This window comes from Hypanus sabinus, chromosome 30, assembly GCF_030144855.1.
Source record: "Hypanus sabinus isolate sHypSab1 chromosome 30, sHypSab1.hap1, whole genome shotgun sequence".
Classification (NCBI taxonomy): domain Eukaryota; kingdom Metazoa; phylum Chordata; class Chondrichthyes; order Myliobatiformes; family Dasyatidae; genus Hypanus; species Hypanus sabinus.
The window spans coordinates 32,605,759-32,627,350 of record NC_082735.1 but is presented as its reverse complement, the minus strand read 5'-3'; the positions used below and the strand labels follow the sequence as shown (position 1 = coordinate 32,627,350).

Genomic DNA, 21,592 nt, shown 5'->3' with positions numbered 1-21,592 from the left:
TGGATGGTCATATGAGCAGCTGGTACGTATCACAAGTCCTGGTTATGCCACCACTGATGTCAGGCAGACAAGCTCTGAATAGTGTTGATAATGACCGGGGTCACCCGACTTGTAAAGACACTGCCCAGAAGGAGACAATGGCAAACCACTTCTGTAGAAAAAGCCACCAAGAGCAATCACAGTCGTGGATATTGATCTGTGCAGAAATAGGCAGAGAAATGGCATATGGAGTTTAATCCACCCAAGTACTGCACCCTGGGAAATCAAATGTGAAGAGTCAGTACACTGTTAATGGCAAGTCTCTTAAAAGTGTTGATGAGCAGAGAGATCTTGTGGTCCATGCTTATAGGTTCTTGAAAGTGGTGACACAAGTTGATAGGGTGGTAAAAAAAGCTTCCGGTATTCTTGCCTTTATTAGTCAAGGAACTGATTTTAAGAATCGGCAAGTTACAGTATGTTTCAGCTTTATAAACCTCTGGTTCAGCTGCATCTGGAGTAGTTCTGGTTACCTCATTATAGGAAGGATGTTGAGGCTTTAGGGAGGGTACGGAGAGGTTTACCAGAACGCTGCTTGGGCAAAAGAAGGCATGTGGAAAGGTTAGTTAAACTTGGTTTGCTTTCTCTGGAGCAGTGGAGGCTGAGAGGAGAGCTGGTGAAGGTCTATAAGAATATGAGAGGTATAGATAGACAGCCAATATCCTCCAGTAGGGTTGAAATAGCTAATACTCGAGGGCATGAATTTAAGGCGAGATGGGAGAAGTTCTAGCGAGGTGTGTGCAGCAAGTTTTTTAAACAAAGAGGGGTGTGTGACTGGAATGCACTGCTTGGAGTGGTGGTGGAGGCGAATCTGATAGGGACAGTCAAAAGGCCTTTAGTTAACATAGAAACATAGAAAACCTACAGCACAGTACAGGCCCTTCGGCCCACAAAGCTGAGCCGAACATGTCCTTACCTTAGAAATTACCTCGGATTACCCATAGTCCTCTATTTATCTGAGCTCTATGTACCTGTCCAGGACTCTCTTAAAAGACCCTATTGTATCCGCCTCCACCACCGTCGCTGGCAGTACGTTCCACGCACTATATAGCTCATGAATTTGCACGGAATGAAAGGACATTATTTAAACAGAAGGGATTCGTTTAGTTGGACACTTGAATTCTAAGTAGTTCTGCACAGCTGTATGGGCTGGAGACCCTGTTCCTGTGCTGTACGGTTCGATGTTCTCAGGCTATGTTTATCCAATCAATCAACTCATTCTATTGATAGGCCTTGTACCATTCATTCCTTCAAGAAACCTGTCAAATCAGTTTATTCTCTCAAAGTTTTAAGTGCAGTCCAGATCAGCCTTTTTAAATTACAAGTTTTATATTAGTTAGCAAAGTTCGGTTTGCTCCTGTAGTTCATACCTGCCTCAATACAAGACAGACAACTTCACTTATACCATGGAGTTTGAGAAAAGGAAGAGTCTCGGGGTCGGTCTGAAGCATGCTGCTGGGAGTCTTTGTGTTGGGCTGCACTGCATCTGGACACAGACTATTTTTAACACTGGGAGGCTGAGAAGGGAAAGTTCCATTCCCCTGCACTAACATTCCTTAGGGAGCACAATAGAAAGTCCCACTTTGGAGATGTGATCCCAAATGCGCATATTGGCATGAAATCAGAAGAATACAAAGGGACTGCAGCATTATTTTAAGTGAAGTCTTTTAGCAGAGGTCAGACCTGATATTTACTCAATATTTATCTCACAGTCTTAAGGACACTACCCAGCAATTTTCAGCCAGCTGATGTTCATGGATCCTTGAGAGATTTCTCCCAGTTTGGCCAATGTCCCTACATTGGATTTTGTAGACCACATTGGTCTAGTCCAAAAGCTTTGTCTACAAAGTACTTTCAACTCATGACCAACTCTCCCGGGTCTCTACCCATGAAGATCGAGAGGGGCACAAATTCGACCGAGCATCATTGAAAATTGTGGTGCAAGCAAACACGTGATATGCCAGAGAATGCCTAGAAGTGTGGTTTTCCGCATAACAATTCTGTAAACCTCAATCCTACCTATGATCCAATGTTCCACAATGCATGAAGTTTGCCACGCAACCAACCAGCGACGAGATTTCTTCCCACATCACAGCTGGGTTTACATAATGACAACCAATCAGTGACGTGATTTCCTCACCACATCACAGCTGAGTTCCATAATGACAACCAATCAGTGGATTGATAGGTATACGAAGACCAAACTTTCAGGGGACACACGACAATTAACAGCACACTGATGATGTCTCCTTATTAGGTGACAAGACCTTTGCAAATGGATTGTCAAGATGGGAGAACAATTCAACCCAACCATCAACCACCTGAGCTGCACATTTTCCAAATTATTTCCATTCATTCATCTTTTCACAGCAAAATCAGTTTTTAGAAATAACAGTTATATTCTAGCCATAGATTCTCTTAAATATACAAAGACATCTGCAAGGAATTCTGTGGAAACCAAACTTAAACCAAACTTAATCCATTGTTTGAGATTAATTTTGATTCCTCTCTGCTTTTAAAGGGTTGGCTTAACCATAAGTCAGCCCACCTGCGGAGGAGTCTGCTTCTCATGTTTGTCTCATTAGCTACCACAGATCCCACAAATTGAGCGGGAAGAAAGTTACTCTCCGCAGATCCCACAAACTGGAATGGAAACCAGTTACTCTCCAACACGAGGCACTATCTAAAAAGAAATTAGTTAATAAGCTATTTATTTCAAATTAATGAATGGCTACGTTAAACTGTACTACAAAAACATTCTATCTGAATGCATTAATCAAAGTGTATCAGAAAGAAATTGAATGGCAGAGTGGTAAAACTCGTAAAGCCAGTTCCACAGGGTGCCAGTGACCTGAGTTCAATCCTGAGCCCTGGTGCTGCCCGTGTGGGGACTGCAAGTTCTCCCTGTGACTATATAGGTTCTTCCCGGTGCACTGGTTTCCTCCCACCTCCCAAAGATGTGCATGCTGATAGGTTAATTGGCCACTGTACATTGCCCCTGGTGTGTAGGTGAATGGAAGAGTCTGGAACTGGGGCAACTGAAAAATGGGCATTAATGTAGGATTAATGTAAATGGTAGTTGATGGTCAGCATAGACTTGATGGGCCAAAGGGCCCGTATCCATGCCCAATCTTTCTAATCTTTACTGTGCTTACACTTTATTGTGAGCTTATTGCCTATATATGCAGTCTGGAAGCCACAGTGTAAGTTCAACATCTATGCTTTAAGAGGAAAGTGTGTGAGTTAATAAATTTCACTATGCTCTCACTCTGAGAGAGTAAATTCTGGAATTACACTGTGCCCTCCACACCTTATACGTAATTTCTCCCGATGTACTTTCAACAGCTTAAATTCTTCCTCAGAAACAGAGAATCTATCCTTCAAAGTCAAATCCTGGAAAAGTCCTTGCCTGAGATTGACTGATGTGAATTTGATTTAATTGGGCTTCTGTGGTAGGAATGTAAAATCATTTCTCCATTATCAGTCACCATCTGGTAATTATGCAGTGTACATGCCCTAGCCATAACATAAATATTGTCAGCAGATAGGAGAAAATAATTTTGCACTTTTCCCAAAAGTAACTTAGCAGTCATTAGGGCTCTGCATGCTGAGAGACACGTCTAATGGATAAATTCACAACTTGTATGTTTTGGCTTCAAACGTGTCTTATGTTACTGAAGTTAGAAAAAAAGTATGTTTGAGCACAAGGGCCAAATATTGCAGAAATTAATACAAACAGTTCTAGCCCTCCCTGTGGTTTACATAGTCATTAACGGACAGAACAGCCCTTTCGTCATCTTAATGTCAGCTCAAAACAGCTTCCCCTTGTGCAGTGGAGATTTAATTTACAACTAAAATAATAGCAAAGAACTGGATATAGTTAAACAAAGATGTGGTTGGATATTTAATTTACAAGTAATTAGTACACTTGATTAAATTACTTTATTAGATTTTAATTGTGGCTAAAAATAGCAAAGATTGCATTAACACTTTGTAATAAATAAAAACAACATACTGGAAATATTGTTAGATCATCAACTTCAAATCTTAACTCAGCTTTTCTCCCCACAGCTGCTGCCCGGATTGCTGAGTATTTCTGGCATTTTCTGCTTTTTTTTCCAGGAATCCATCATTCACAGCTCGAAGGCACTGGTGTTCGCACACCAGGCCGTAAAGCTATCTATTAGCCAGCACACTTTCCTCCACATATCTGTAGAAGTTGGCCAAGGTTTTCGATGGCGTGCTGAATAATCTGCAGACTCCTGAGGAAGTAGAGGCACTATCATGCATTCTTTGCAATTATATCCGGGACAGGTCTTCTGAGATAGTGACACCCGGGAACTGACCCTCTCCACCTCTGATCCTCTGATGAGGACTGGCTCATGGACCTCTGGTTTCCCTCTCCTGAAGTCTACAATCAGTTCCTCGGTCTTATTGACATTGAGTGAGAGGTTGTTGTTATGACACCACTCAGCCAAATTTTCAGTCTCCCTCCTGTATGCCAATTCATCACCCCCTTTGATACGGCCCACAGCAGTGGTGTCGCCAGCAAACTCGTATCTGGTGTTGGAGCTGTATTGAACCCATTGCTTGGAATCAAATGACGTTGCCTTGTGTCTCAGGGTTGGGTGTGTCTGCACCCACGCCACCCCCCACACCCCCTGGCACACCTTCTCTGCCACCTGTCCCACAGCGCTCCACCCTCATCAAACAGTCGACGTTTCAAGCCGAGCCCCTTCATCAGGACTGGAAAGGAAGGGCGATAATGCCAGAATGAGGAGGTTGGGGGGGGGCAGGAGGCCAGCTGGAAGGCGATAGGTGAAGCCAGGTGGGTGGGAAGGGTAAAGAGCTGGAGAGGAAGGAATCTGCCAGGAGAGTGGCCCAGAGGAGAAAGGGAAGGAGGAGGGGACCTAGGGGAAGTGATCGGTAGGTGAAAAGAAGTAAGAGGCTCGAGTGGGGAATAGAAGAAGAGGGAAAAGTTTTTACCAGAAGGAGAAATTGTTATTCATGCCGACAGGTTAGAGGCTACCAGATGGAATAAAAGGTGTTGCTCCTCCACCCTAAGTGTGGCCTCATCTTGGCACAAAAGGAGGCCGTGGATTTTTTAATGCTGAGATTCCACTGTTTGAACAAAGCATGTTCAGGGAAAGCCAGGTACTGGAAAGTAAAAGGCGAAATTGGGATTATGACAAGTTAAATATATATTTGCAAGTGGCAAAAAATGTGTTTAACTGAGATTTTAGATTGATTGCAGTTGTGCACTCTGTTGCTATTGGCACTCACGTACAGAGGCTCAGCAACAGTCAGAGAGCCTGTGCTGAGGTCGTAAAATTGTGCATGCACCGTACACGAAATGCCAATCAAAACTCTACCTTGATTTCAGAGCCAGTCTCAGAGATTTCCCCGCCGCTGCCAGTACTTCAGCAGCCCGGTTAAGCCCTCCACCTCTGGAAAAATAAAGAACAGCTATTCATAATTGGTGCTCTGCAGAACAAAATAAAAACTGTGCCCTCTTAAGGGTGTGAGCACGGAGACTCGCTCTGAAGTAGTGGGAATACTTTGAACAAAGCCGATTTCACCTAGATACAACTGCTTTCAGCTGAGCTGCAACATAAGATTGGATTTTGGCTATGTACAAAGATGTGCTGTCTTCACTGCTTGCTTTTTTTAACAAGAGTTCTCCTTTCGCCTCTTACACAGATCACACGGGAAAGGACAATGCTGCAAATGGATATTTTCGTTCTTTTATTGATGACCATCGTCGACTATGTTTCCAGTGGAGGCTATTCTTCAAAGTACATGCACCCGATGACCAAGGGTCCATTAGGACCTCCCTTCAGAGAAGGCAAGGGGCAGTATATAGGTAAGATGTAATTCAGAGCAGATTTTGTAGATTGAACCTCAGACAGAAAAGTCTAAGCACTTAATTTGCTCTTTAAACACGCTGGAGGAACTCAGCAGGTCGGGCAGCATCCGTTGAAACGAGCAGTCAACGTTTCAGGCCGAGACCCTTCGTCAGGGTCCCTTTGTGAGTCCAGACGAAGAGTCTCGGCCCGAAATGTTGACTGCTCATTTCAACGGATGCTGCCCAACCTGCTGAGTTTATCCAGCTTGTTTGTATGTGTTGATTTGACCACAGCATCTGCAGTGTACTTTGTGTTTATTTAATTTGCTCTGCTGTATGTATTACAGACAACATTTACGACCTTTGATTTGATGTATAAAGTTTAAACCAGGGGTCCTAACCTGGGGTCCACGGACCCATTGGTTAATGGTAAGGCTCCATGGCATGAGAAAGGTTGGGAACCCCTGGCCTAGAGCATCATGGATATTTTACTGCTCCAGTTCTTGGTATTTTTCGCATTGATGAGCTGAGTACTTTGGGATGGAATGGAAGCACAGTGTATACAGTATTTCATCATGTAAGTTTGACAAGCAAAGCAGAAAATAAATATATTTCAGAAAATCTTCAAGGGAGAATGCAATATTGCAAGTGCCGCTTAAGTGGTTTTGATCTTAGCTCAAGATTTGTTGGCCTCAGCCGCTTGAACTTGAAATCCGTCCCTGATCTGTGAACACACACTGAGAATTGAAGGAGAGTCGGATATTCTCTGTTGGCCCCATCCCTGGTGTTCCCAGGCTGCGTAACTGCCTCTAAGGTTTTGTATTGTGCTGGATATGAGACCCGATGTCATAAGGATCTTAAGATAAAGAAACCCTTAAGAGGCAGTGATCATGATTTAAACACAAAAAAGTTTGCAGATGCTGGACATCCAAAGCAACACATACAAAATGCAGGTCAGGCAGCATCTATGGAGAGGAATAAACAGCCGAGGTTTGGGCCAAGATCCTTCTTCAGAACTGGAATGAAGGAGTAAAAAGGTTGGGGGAGGGGAAGGAAGATAATTAGAAGGTAATAGGTGAATCCAGGTTGGTGGGAAAGGTGAAGGGCTGGAGAGGAAGGAATCTGATAGGAGAGGAGAGTGGACCATCAGAGAAAGGGGAGGAGGAGGGGGAAGTGATTGGCAGGTGAGAAGAGGTAATTGGCCAGAGTGGAGAGGGGGAGGGGAATTTTTTTTTACCAGGAGGAGAAATTAATTCTGCAGTTTGAATGAGGAAGATAAAATCAGATGTATCAGTAATTCAGTGCAGCAACAACACACAGTCATGAGTTCATTTCTGAAGTCACCTGTAAGGAGTCGGTACATCCTCCCAATGGGATGCATGGGTTTCCTCCGGGTGCTCCGGTTTCTTCCCACAGTCCAAAGACGTACCAGTTGGTAGGTTAATCGGTCACTGTAAATTGTCCCATGATTAGACTAGGGTTAAATCAGGGATTGCTGGGCTGGCTTGGCTCAAAGGGCCGGAAGGGCCTGTTCTGCACTGTATCTGCATATTAAATTAAAAAATAAATGAGAGAAAAGCTGGCCATTGGAGTTTAAAGTGTAGAGCAGCAATGGCTGCAGTTTCTGTGAGTAAGATGAAAAGCTTAAGGGGAACGTGAGGGAAAACTTCTTCATTCAGAGAGTCATGCATGTGGAATGAGCTTCCAGCGCAAGTGGTGCGTGCAAGCTCAGTTTCAATGTTTAAGAGAAGTTTGGATAGGTACAGGCTTGGTACTGGTTGATGGGAGTGGGCAGTTTAAATAATTCAGTATGGACTAGATGGGCCAAGGGCCTGTTCCTGTGCTGTACTTTTTGATGACTCTATAACTCAGAAGATACAGGATCAGTTCATCTCAAAGTAGAAGAGGGATTCTAAAAGGGGGATGAGGAAACTATGGCTGACGAGGGAAGTCAAAGAGAAGGCACGTAACATAGCAAAAATTAGTGGGAAGTTGGAGGATTGGGATCATTCATAAACCGACAGATGGCAACTAAAAAATGAGGAAATATGACAGTAAGCTAGCCAATAATATAAAATAGGATACCAAAAGATTTTCAGAAATACAAGGAGTGAGCGAGAGGTGAAAGTGGATAATGGACTTCTGGAAAATTATGCTTGAGAGGGAGAAATGGGGAACAAAAAGTGTTTTTTGTGAAAAGTTTGTGGAAGTACTTTGGTTTAATGTATTTTTTAATTATCCATCTGTTTTGATTAACTTTTTTTACATAATATAGTGTTCTATTTTAATCAATTACAAATATTTTTAAATGTTTCTAAATGTCAGAACACACAGCTGGATCTTCAGACTTGTCTTTGATAAGGGCCATATTGGAGGTCAGGGCCTACACAATGTACTGAGTAGAGCTGTCAGATTGTCCTTCAGACCTGGCGGGGGAAATCAGTGAGATCAACCCCCCGCACCCCTATGGCCTGGGTAAGAAATCCAGTCCAGGCTGCAGGCCGGATTCAGCATGAACTGGCCCACCATTTCCGTTCACTTGCATATGGAATTACACCGAACTGTAAATGAGATGAGCGATACTGAAGGGTCCATTTTGTTCCTCAATAAATAACCCTTTCTGTTCATACATAACGATCACACAAACTAGTTGGCTTCATGCTTTCTATATCGGAAGCATTGCTAGATTGTCAAGGCTCACACACTGTTGAAATAAGAAATTATTACATTCCATATCACATGGTTGGGTTCAGTTTGAAAGAGTCCCTAACACACCCACCAGTCAGTCAAAGAATGAACTCTCGGTACACTAGATGCAAATGGATAGGTGTATATTGAACTAGTAATGTGTTGTCATCACCATTATGTTGAAAGGCTCTGACAGAGTGGATGTGGAGAGGATGTTTCCTATGGTGAGAGAGTCTAGGACCAGAGGACACAGTCTCAGAATAGAGGGGCGTCCTTTTAGAATGGAGGAGGAATTTCTTTAGCCAGAGAGTGGTGAATCAGTGGAATTCTTTGCCAAAGGCATCTGTGGAGGCCAAGCCTTTATGTATATTTAAGGCAGAAGTCAATAGATTCTTGATTAGTCAGGACATGAAGGGATACGGGGAGAAAACAAGAGATTGGGGCTGAGAGGAAAATTAGATCTGTTGTAATGAAATGGTGGAATAGACTCAATGGGCCAAATGGCCTAATTCTGCTGCTATATCTTATGGTATTATGGCAATTTTAATTCGAATTTATAAGAACTACAATCCTGCTCACATCCACTTCCAAAACAAAATTGGCGACAAGAATTATCACAATGATTTACTTATATCTGCAACACAGAAAAGATGGAAATTTGATGAAACACTTTGCTGCACCTACTAAGCACTACTGATTAATCTTCGGACCTTGTGATTCTAAGATGATGGTGTTTAAAATTTCCACGATATATTGTGTTGAAAAATATGTCAGTGACAAAAGACTTCTGCTTTGGCTTTTGCATGGAGAAAGTTTTCCAGAGATATTGAAGCCCTGGTTAAGAAAAAGGAGGAGGTGCATAGCAGATATAGGCAGGCAGGAACAAATGAAGTACATTTAAGAGTGTAAGAAATGCAGAAGGTCACTTATGAAGGAAACTGGGGGTGAAAAGAAGGCATGATGTTGCTCTAACAGACAAGGTGAAGGAGAATCCTAAGGAACTTCTTTAGCTGAAGTGATGAATCTGTGGAATTCATTTCAACAGGTGGCTGTGGAGGGCAAGTGTTTATGTATATTTAAGACAGAGGTTGATAGATTCTTGATTAATTCTTGATTGGTCAGGCATGAAGGAATACGGGGAGAAGGCAGGAGATTGGGGCTGAGAGGGAAATGGATCAGTCATGATGAAATGGCGGATGGGTCAAATGGCTGAATTCTGCTCCTCTGTCTTATGGTCCTTTTATGTGCCATATCGTCAATCGTGGTCTCCTAACCACAATTGTTCTTGGTAATTTTTTCTGCAGAAGTGGTTTGCCATTGTCTTCTTCTGGGCAGTGTCTTTACAAGATGGGTGACCCCAGCCGTTATCAATAGTCTTCAGAGATTGTCTGCCTGGTGTCAGTGGTCACATAACCAGGACTTGTGATATGCACCGGCTGCTCATACGACCATCCACCATCTGCTTGACCTTGAATGGAGGGGGGCTAAGCAGGTGCTACACCTTGCCCAAGGGCAACCTGCAGGTAGGGGAGGGAAGGAGCACCTCACACCTCCTTTGGTAGAGACGTATCTCCACCTGCCACCCTAATGTGTTATAAAAACACAAATTGTTGAATGATGTCAGTCGATGAAGGAAATATTTCATGACCTCATCAATTCCATACATAATTCTTCATTGCCCTCTGTTCAAGAGCCCGGTTGTAAATGAACAATAATTCATGAACTTAACACCATTAAACTCCCTTCCTTAGTTTAGTTGGAATTTGCATATCTGTGGACAGGAAACCAAAGTAATTACAGAAATGCAAAATGATTAATAGTGCTCTATCATCTTTCAGGACTGGGCAATGCAAACTCTGGATTTTCTTTTGTTCCCAGTCTAATACTTCCCTTTTCCTGAAGTCCAGATAGTTCCTGGAATAGTTCCAAGGTTACTGTCACCTCCCTGTCCCCCCTTGGTACGTCTTGGTTGAGAATTATTACAGGATATTGGTCTTGTGGGAACTCCTCACCAAGTCTGGCTCTGATCTTATCCAATGTCAACAAACATATGTTCCAGCATGTGTAACATAACTGTGATAAGGAATGGGATTCTTGGCTGACTTCTCACCCTCCCTTTCCTTGTCAGTGACCAGCTACCTCAACAGGACGTTCAGTCTCGGCCGTCTCTGGCTTAGGTCATCTACGGACAGATTCCTTTCTCAGGGAAATGAAACCAACACACTGGTCTCGTCAGCCTGGGTCACGTCCCATTGAGTACAACTTGGCAGGTTTGATGCAGGAGCGTTACAGGAATCTAACGTCGTGCCTGGACTTCAAAGGTCCAAACTGAATCTTTTACAGCAACGGATTAGAAAAAGAAAGTGCAAAGATGAGGAACCTTCAGGGACAGAAGGCAAAATTTAAAAGGAGTAGTTTTCTACAGACAGGGTTTCCCAGCGGTCAACCATTGTAATTCCACTCTCCATTCCCATTCCAACATGTTGGACCCTGCTGGATCCCCTCCTTCTTCCCTTCCTTTCTCCTATAGTCCACTCTCCCCTCCTATCTGATTCCTTCCTCTCCAGACCTTTATCTTTCCTACCCTGCTGGCTCCACCTACCAGCTTGTCCTCCTTCCCCTTCCACCATCTTTTGATTCCACTGTCTTTCCCCTTCCTTTCCAGTCCTGAAGAAGGGTCTCAGCCTGAAACATTGACTCATTATTCATTTCCATAGATGCTGCCTGACTTGCTGAGTCCCTCCAGCATTTTGTGTGTGTTGCTCTGGATTTCCAGTGCCTATAGAATCTCTTGTGTCTATGTTGGTCCACGGCTTCATCTACTGTCACAATGAGGCCCCTCTTAGGTTGGAGGAGCAAAACCTCATACTCCATCTGAGAAGTTTCCAGCCTGACAACATGAACATCAATTTCTCTAACTTCCAGTAATTTCTCTCCACTTCCTTTTCACTCCTTTTCCTCATATTAGCTCCCTTCTTCTCTCTTCTCTTCTCCTCACCTGCCTATCTCCTTCCTCTGGTGCCTCTCCTCCTTCCCTTTCTCCCATGGTCCACACACCTCTCCTATCAGATCCCTTCTTCTTCAGGCCTTTACCTTTTCCACCAATCACCTCCCAGCTTCGCACTTCATCCCTCACCTGACTTCACCTATCACTTGCCAACTTGTACTCCTTCACCTCCCCCCCCCCCGACACTTTCTTATTCTGGCATCTTCCCCCTTCCTTTCCAGTCCTGAGGGATCTCGGCCTGAAATGTCGACTGTTTATTGCTCTCTTTAAATGCTGCCTGACCTGCTGAGTTCCTCTAGCATTTTGTCTGTGTTGATAAGAACAGAGTTTGTTTTCTCTCCTTGGTACCTGTTTTGTTCTCCATACTATTATGGCGCAAAAGAGCAAGTCGCATTACAACTGAATTGAAATGTCCAGTGCTGTTCTGATAATCACTGGGGCCAAGCTAATAAGCAACAGTTGCTGAGGATTAACTGAACAGATTTGAGAAGTCCAAAGGTCAATAATTGGTTAAATTTCTTCTGACCCTGGGCCCACAGGGTGCAGTAAAATTCTTGCTACCGTCGTGTGTACATAATTAGGAGTTTATGTTTTCACTTTAGTTGTGCCATAAATTAAATTAGGATGACATCAGGACTGTGGTTGTCAGGACGGCTGATTAAGGACACGATAAGCTGATCTGCACACATCAGGAAGGTTTCACTCTCACTCCTGGTCTGCACTGAATTAGTGGCTCTCAACTAAGTCCAGGGACCGGGCAGGGGTCGCGGGTCCCACAAAGGGCCTCAGCTCTCAGGGATTAAGAGGAGAAAATTTGCCAACGGCCTGTTAATCGTTGAGGAAAGGTTGCACACAGTCAATTATGCAATGCTCGCTCTGCCTGGATAAGCATGGTCTGCAAAAATAGTAAATACTGAGGACACGAACCACAGCCATTAAATCCAACCGATGCATTGCACACGTTTCCCAATACAGAAAGACTTCCTGTGATCGTTACTTCCTGCAGTCAATTAAGTGTTGGATAGGACTGGCCTGAGTTGTAGTGGGGTCCTTCTCTATGGTGACAGCACTGTTAAGATTAATGCACTGATACCTTGCTAAGTGCTTGGGGTGTGTCCCCAGAAACAGTCACGATGAGAGGATTCATCTTAGCACTATGCCTAGGTGGTGTTGTCATTCTGTCAATAGGCGTGACTCCTGTGCAGGGATCCTGCACCCTGAAAACTTCCTCAGGCGGTATTTCCACGTCAACGAATTGGCATTGGGTGCAGGTGTTGGGGCAATTGGAGAGAGGAACAGCTTCTTCCCCTCTGCCATCCGATTTCTGAACGGACAATTAACAAATGAACACTACCCCACTATCCTTTTCTCCCTCTCCCCTTGCACTAGTTAATCAATCTATTTTTTAAAATATACTTATTGTAATTTATAGTTTTGTATTGTGATGCATTGCCATGTACTGCAGTCACAAAACAACAAATTTGGTGGCGTGTGCCAGCGATGTTAAACCTGATTCTGATTCTGAGAGGCGTGGACTGGGTGGGGATCTGGTTTCTAGCCTTCTGTGGGTGGGCCTTAACTCTACCTGCTCCCTGTGCGAACAGACAACCTGGATCCCATAGTCCCCCTCGTCGCCCCCTGCTGGTCTCTCCCCGAACACTTCTCTCCAGCTTGCAGATTGCTCTTCAGTAATGCTTAGAGCTCCCCACTGTTGGTTAGCTTGTCAAAAATAAATATATTAAAGTCAGTTAGGTATTTTTGCTTAGCAAGGGAAATAAGGGTTATGCAGAAAAGGCAGCTGAGTCCACAGCCAGACAGCTGTGATCTTACTGAATGGTGGAGGAGGCTCGACAGGGCCATTTGGCTTCCTCCTGCTCCTATTTGTTGTACCATTATTTCTTACTATTAGAGAAATCTCCAGGCTAGGTAAAGCTGCGTAACTAAACAAAGAAATGGTGACAATCCTTCCACCTCCTTTGGACCCCGCCAGCCGGCTATGTACAGTAGACAGATTAAACAGACAGAAACAGGCTCGTCTGTCCGTGGTACGGCAGAGATTATGACATTCATATGGCGATACCTAAGCATTATACAAAGCAGACCCAGCTCAAATTCCTCATACACCTTTACAGAAACTTCCACCGAGATTCAATTGCAAAATGAGCCATAATTAGAAGCAAGACCGTGCCAGAAAACTCACTCATGAATCAGTCATCAGCACAAAGAAATAGTCCAGAACCACCCGTAAAATGAGACAGGCTGTACTGACAGGATAAATGGGATTGTAAATCAGTTAGTAACTATTACCAGTGTACAAGGGAAGACTTCTCATTTCCACTTTGACTCTTCATGTAGGTAAATGGTATTCCCAGTTCCACTAAACAGAAGTGGATCGAATTCTTGCCTGGAACTATATTAGCAGAACAACACTGGCAGATATCTAAAACAGATACCTAATACAGATAATCAATACAAATATCTAATACAGATAATCAATACAAATACCTAATACAGATAATCAAAACAGATACCTAACACAGATAATCGATACAGATACCTAATACAGATAATCAATACAGATACCTGATACAGGTAATCAATACAGATAAATCAATACAGATAACCAATACCGATCCCTAATACAGATAATCAATACCGAACCCTAATACAGATAAATCAATACAGATAATTAATACCGATCCCTAATACAGATAATCAATACCGATCCCTAATACAGATAAATCAATACAGATAATCAATACCGATCCCTAATACAGATAATCAATACCAATATGTAATTCAGACTCTAATCGTAATCAGATTGTTGCTGGCATTAGTTGTGAAATTTATTGTTTTGTGGCAACAGTAAAGCGCAGGCAAAACGATTTGCTATACGTTACAATCATTTACAAAATGCGGAAGTGGAATAGTGAGGCATGGACCATTCAGAAATCGGATGGTAGAAGAGAGAAAGCTGTTCCTAAGCTACTGAGCGTGTGTCTTCATCCTCCCTGATGGTAGTAATGAGAAGAGGGCATGTCAATAGGTGCAGGAGTAGGCCATTCAGCCCTTCGAGCCAGCACCGCGATTCACTGTGATCATAGCTGATCATCCACAATCAGTACCCCGTTCCTGCCTTCTCCCCATATCCCTTGACTCCGCTATCTTTAAGAGCCCTATCTGGATGGTGAGGGTCATTAGTAATGGTTGCCATGTTTTTGAGGCAGCATCTTTTAAAAATGTTGTCATTGGTGTTGAGACTCATGTCTGTAATGGAGCTGGCTGAGTCTACAAACTTCTGAACCCTCCAAAATCAGGATTCAGGCCTCAGTCCAAACCTGCTCTCCGTAGGTGTTGCCCAACATGTTGTGTTCCTCCAGCCCTTCCTATGTGTTATTCAAGATTTTCTGCATCTGTGGAATCTTTTCTGTTTAACGTCAGGCTGGGCACATCCTCTGCTCCTACAGAAACAAAATAAAACAGAAGGAAGGGAAATCATGCACAGCCCTGTTTGGGATGCCACTCTCTCTTCCACTACCAACAATGTTTGCTCTTTTCAGGGTCCTAGCTGTTTGCTATCGGTTACTTTGAGGTTAATGTGGTTTACCACATGTATTACACTTATGAAGACATAATTTTGATGTTTGATGTTTATGAAGATTAGAATTCCCTGTCATAAGCAGCACGCTGTAACTATTCCAGAGAATGCTGCAGAGCTGCACAGAGATAGTTTCAGCGATAGCTCATAGTTCAGTCGGAAATTTACAACAAATAGTCAGTTATTCTCGGCAAAGTTTTTTAGCCTGCTGGTGAATAAATATTTCTTTCTTTGAAAATCCCAACTTCTCTTTCTCCTTTTCAGTACTGTTTGGGGTACAGCTGTGGTCCAGTTTCCATAAACCTGTTCTTATATGAAATTTGACCGTAACAGTTCAGAATGATCCTGGTTATTTCTGACAGTAGACTGCCAGGGCGAGAGCGTCACAGAGCCCTGGAGATGAATGAATCGCGTTCCTAGCGTTTTGGATTGGCGGGGGGTGGGGCCAATCACTGTTGCCCATTCAGTCAGGACAAACTTTGAATGAATTATTGAAGTAAGCTATTGAACTTTTTCTCCAGGAGTTATGCAAGTGATGTCATGCGAATTGGCAGAGAGGAATGGCTAGGATATTAAAAGTCAGGAAATTATCAGTTTAATGTTGTTTATTATTGCTGATTTATTGATATTTATTAAGATACAGCAAGGATTAGTCCTTTCCGGGTCTTTAAACCATGCTGGCCGGCAACCCTCTGATTTAATCTGAGCCCATTCACGGGACAATTTATGCTGAACAATTAACTACATGAGTAAATACACAGTCTTTGGGCTGTGGGAGGAAACCGGGGCAACCAGGGGAACCCCACGCCATCAGGGGAGAACACACAAACTCCTAACGGGTGTTGGCAGGAATTGAACCCAGGTCACCAGTACTGTAAACCGCTGAGCTAACAGCTATTCTACTGTGCTGGTCCATAATTCAAAAATATTGATACAAGGAATAATGAGCATCTCTTTTTAACCCAGTGGGCAGCAAAAATCTGGAACTCAGTACTGGAAAGGATAACCTAGGCAGAAATCCTGATTGCATTAAAAAATACTTGTAAAATAAACCTTAAGTACTGTGACTAACAAACCCATAGACCAAGAGCTTTAAGGTATGATTAGAACAGGCAGCTATTTTCTATCTATAATGGGAACTAAATGACTTCCATCCTCTATGAGGAATTTTTATTCACAGAGATTCCATTATCAATCAGCTTCATTGACTGATAATGAATGCTCTTTGGGAGAAGTGAAACACTGTGATGGAAAGAGGAATAATTCACAGCGCCAGACCTCAGTACATGATCGTGGTTAATCAGTAGACAACAATGTACAATATTGGAAGGCAGATTAAAGAGTCAATTTTTTTTCCAAAGGGAAAGATCATTCACGGAAAGATAGACTATCCAGAGGCAATAAGATCAAATTGTGTCAACTCTCAGGAATGAAATAGCTTTGTCTGTAATTTTTATGCAGAAGTGATGTCTACTAGGATGCGCTGGGACACATCATCAGTGATGTAACCTGGGGTCATCGGGTGTTTTGGCCCAGACACTCCCAGGGTTGATCAGACCTCAGCCTGTGTCCCAGCAGCTCTGGTCCATGGATCACACCTCGTGATTCACAGCTACTTGGAAGCTCGCTCAGCAACTTCTGTGATGGTCCTGAAGGCTCTATTCCTTGCTGCCCCTGTAATGCCCAGGAAAGAGTAGGTTCTGCCAGCAAAACCTCTACACCCACCTCCATAGGCTGGCATCGTGTCCTGCACCCCATCCCTGGCACTGCTCTACCAGCTCCGCAATAGGCCAAGCAAAGTTCCTTTATCAATTAGATGGCATTTTTATACAGCTTTCAGCAAAATTCCTTTTAGACTTCACTCATTTGTATCTAACTATCTAAAAACATGCAGTACTCTGCAAAAGTCCCGGGCACCCTAGCTATATATATGTGCTTAAGATTCTCCTGCCAAAGGGCCTCGGGCCCCACGCGTCGACTGTACTTTTTCCCATTGATGCTGCCTGGCCGGTTCAGTTCCTCCAGCATTTTGTGCGTGTTGCTTTGATTTCCTGCACCCGTAGATTCCCTCTTGTTTGTGATAATAAAATAATGATCAAAATATCAAAACAAACAAATTTGTAACATAGTAATATATGTGCTTTATTAATGCATTAAATAACGACGATACATTTAAAATCTAGGTAAGTTAAAATTAAACTATATTTTTAAAGACATGTCGGCGTGAAGCTGTTGTTGCTTAGCTTCAGTAAGACCAATAAACTGTGGGGTGCTCTTTGACTGTGATCGCGTTCAATCTAGCGGCAGGTCTAATAACTACTATAATTTCACAGCGATGAGTGTGGACGATATATTGAGATATTTGTAACAGCCGTAACGTGATAGGAAAATATCCGTGATTTCTATCGGTGACAAAGTTGCAAAGACTGCTAGAACTACTGTGGCTGGTTGCCGACATTCATCAAGGAAGGAAGTGCTAAGTTTCAATTAGAGGTTAGTGAAAATAAACAAGTAAATTTTTATCCCATCCAAATTCACGGATAACCCTGGAAACTATCCATGGACCCCAAGTTAAGAACTCCCGGTCTAGACACTTTTCTCAAAGATGCTGTTTTCTGACATTTTCGGATATATTAATAAAAGAGCTCCAGACTAAACATCCATCACAAATTAAAATGTATCTTTTAATGGTAAGAATTTATTCTGTTCCATGATTTCTCTGCTTCATGGAAGAAATACAGCTCATGCAAGTAACTTGAGAGGTGCTGGTTGTGCCAAGGAAGAAACTTCACTTTGTGTCACATTGTATGAGCAAATGTTCTGAAAAACAGATGCATTGCAGCCCTTACTCTTAATACCGAAGATTTAAAGACTTCAATATGCTGTGTGCAAAAGTAATTCCACAAGGTACTGTAAGTGTTGAAGGAGCATTACCTCTCTCTCTCCCTTGTTACTGAGAGAGAGAGAGCCTGTGAGATGTCAAAAAATGTCGGAGGGAACAGTTGGTTTTTGATGGACTGTAGACCAAGGCTTCTCTTTGGGAGCTTTGCTGTTGCTTTCAGGCTGGGTGGTGGGAATGCTGATGTTAATAGTAGAATAAATGGGGGGGAAGTGTGGGAGGGGGACAGGGGGCTTTGGGGTACTCACACTTTTTCTGTTATTCACCTTTTGGGGTTTTCCTTCTGTTTCAGAGAGTACGAATTTCAGGTTGTATACTGTACATTAGAAACGTAGAAATCTACAGCACATTACAGGCCCTTTTGTCCACAGTGTTGTACAAACCATGTAACCTACTCTAGAAACTGCCTAGAGTTTCCCTAGCGCAGAGCCCTTTATTTTTCTAACCTCCATGTACCTATCCAAGAGGCTCTTAAAAGACCCTATTGTATCCACTTCCACCACCACCACCAGCAGTGCATTCCACACACCCACCACTCCCTGTGTGAAGAACTTAACTCTGACATCCCCCCCCCCCCGTACCTCCTTCCAAGCACCTTAAAACTATGCCCCCTCATGTTAGCCATTTCAGCCCTGGGAAAAGACTCTGACTATCCACATGATCAATGCCTCTCATCTTATCAAGTTACCTCTCATCTTCCGTCACTCCAAAGAGAAAAGGCTGAGTTTACTCAACCTATCCTCATAAGGAATGCTCCTCAGTCCAGGCAACAGCCTTGTAAATCTCCTCTGCACCCTCTCTATAGTATCCACATCCTCCCTGTAGTGAGGAGACCAGAACTGAACACAGTACTCCAAGTGGGGTCTGACTAAGGTCTTGTAAAGCTGTAACGTTACCTCACGACTCTTGAACTCAATCTCAGCCACAACATCATATGCCTTCTTAACAATGCTGTTGACCTGAGTGTCCTATGGACATGGGGCCCAAGATCCCTCTGATCCTCCACACTGCCAAGTCCATATTTTCTGACATTAATGGAACCATTGAACCATCATCACACAGAGGCATGAACATGATATTACAGAGATCAGCAAAGACAACTATAAGGATGGTGCAAGTTATGTTGACTTCAGTAATGAGAATGTGAGAGTGAAAAGCAATTCATTGGTGGGGTACCTCACTGTCTTTAAGTCAATGGTCCACTGAGAATGACAGGGAAACTATCAGCTGTCAGTGTAATAATGGAGAAAATCTTCCATTCTACACCTGGTTAGATAAATGCCAAAATCCAGAAGTTACTGTGAGCAATTTGGTACTCTGGTCTTCTCCAGTGCGGTGAACAAATTGCTGAGAACTTCAGATGCTCATAAACTGATCAACAAAGCAACTCACACAAATACCGGAGGAACTCAGCAGGTCAGGTAGCGACCATGGAAGTGAATAAACATTTGACTTTTCAGGCAGAGACCCGTCTCCAAGACTGGAAAAGAAGGGGAAAGGTGCCGGAATAAGAAGGTTGGAGGGAGGGGAAGGAGGATAGCTAGAAGGTGATAGGTGAAGCCAGGTGAGTGGGAGAGGTCTGGAGAGGAAGGAATCTGACAGGAGAGGAGAGTGATCCATGGGAGGAAAGGAAGGAGGAAGGGACCCAGGGAGCGGTAATGGGCAGCAGAGGAGAAGAGGTAAGAACCCAGAGAGGGGAATAGAAGAAGAAGGAGGGGGAGAGAATAGAAAAAAAGTACCAGAAGGAAAAATGGGCTGAAAAATGGCAGATGGCGTTTAATACAGACAAGTGTGAGGTATTGCACTTTGGAAGGACAAACCAAGGTAGAACATACAAGGTAAATGGTAGGGCACTGAAGAGTGCAGTAAAACAGAGGGATCTAGGAACACAGATACAAAATTCCCTAAAAGTGGCATCACAGGTAGATAGGGTCGTAAAGAGAGCTTTTGGTACATTGGCCTTTGTAAATCAAAGTATTGAGTATAAGAGTTGGAATGTTATGGTGAGGTTGTATAAGGCATTGGTGAGGCCGAATTTGGAGTGTTGTGTACAGTTTTGGTCACCGAATTACAGGAAGGATATTAATAAAGTTGAAAGAGTGCACAGAAGGTTTACAAGGATGTTGCCGGGACTTGAGAAACTGAGTTACAGAGAAAGGTTGAATAGGTTAGGACTTTATTCCCTGGAGCGTAGAAGAATGAGGGGAGATTTGATAGAGGTATATAAAATTATGATGGGGACAGATAGAGTGAATGCAAGCAGGCTTTTTCCACTGAGGCTAGGGGAGAAAAAAAAACCAGAGGACATGGATTAAGCGTGAAGGGGGAAAAGTTTAAAGGGAACATTGGGGGGGGGGGGCTTCTTCACACAAAGAATGGTGGGAGTGTGGAATGAGCTGCCAGATGAAGTGGTAAATGTGGGCTCACTTTTAACATTTAAGAAAAATTTGGACAGGTACATGGATGAGAGGTGTACGGAGGGATATGGTCCAGGTGCAGGTCAGTGGGACTAGGCAGAAAAATGGTTCGGCACAGCCAAGAAGGGCCAAAAGGCCTGTTTCTGTGCTGTAATGTTCTATGGTTCCATGGTTCAGAAGGAGAAAACGATGTTCATGCCATCAGGTTTGGAGAATGAGGTGTTGCTCCTCCACACAGAGAGCGGAAGAGGGAAGGGAAGGCCATGGACAGACATGTTGGAAGGGGAATGCGGATAGGAATTGGATGAAAGGTGTGGTCCGCATGCTGCTTGCGCTTACTGATAACCTGGTCACTGACATCAAGTCTGAACCTTTCAGAACCGGCCTTCATCAAAGACTTCCTCCCAGCGTGGACCAGAAAGCCCTCGACTAACGGTGGCAGGAAAGAAGCTGGCAACATGGAAATCAGCGTACTTCATGGGGAAGTGCTCCAGTGGTTGGAGCTGGGCATCTCACAAAGTACGATGTGATGGCTAATGGAGGTCAATAATAAGGGTCTCAGGACATAGGCTGCAGGAGATCCTTGGATTAATGTTCTGCCTCTAACCACCAGCTCTGGAGTAGCGGGTTAGCTGCTGGGAGTTGTGTGCCGAGAGAGCTGTGGTATGTCGAATTATCTGGGCAGCTGTGAGTCTGTATCTTTATTGATGCTTCACTGCATGCTTGAGTGCTCGGTAGAGGTTGTTGATGTTTTTTTGGTGGTGGGGGTGTTGGGGGCTGCTGCCTTCCTGCTGCTTGTGTGTGTGGGAGGGGGAATCTTTTAGGGTTTTAGCGTTTTAACTGTCATTTGTTTTTTGGGGCACTCCCCCTGTTTTCGTGGATGTCTGCGAAGAAAAAGAATTTCAGGATGTACGTTGTGTACATTAAATACACCCATTGAAACCATCAGACACCAGTAAAGGACAGAAGTGTAAATTGTCACTGGCAATTGCACATTTCCATTCCCAATTCTTCCAAACGAAGCAAGACTTTGATAATACTCAGTTATCAACTGATAGGGTACAAGGAACGTTCATGCCATTCAAGAGCCAGGGAATGAACA

At 43.5% G+C, this 21,592-nt stretch overlaps 1 protein-coding gene across 45 annotated transcripts in view; it reads left to right on the top strand.

Annotated features, from left to right (window-relative positions):
* LOC132383513 (collagen alpha-2(VIII) chain-like) overlaps positions 1-21,592 on the top strand; it is a 395,145-nt gene that overhangs the window by 321,439 nt on the left and 52,114 nt on the right. For all 45 annotated transcript variants that reach the window (XM_059954566.1, XM_059954562.1, XM_059954565.1 and 42 more), the window contains one exon: positions 5,737-5,899. In XM_059954566.1, the coding sequence (XP_059810549.1) occupies positions 5,737-5,899 (163 nt within the window). The remainder of the gene's footprint in view (positions 1-5,736; positions 5,900-21,592) is intronic.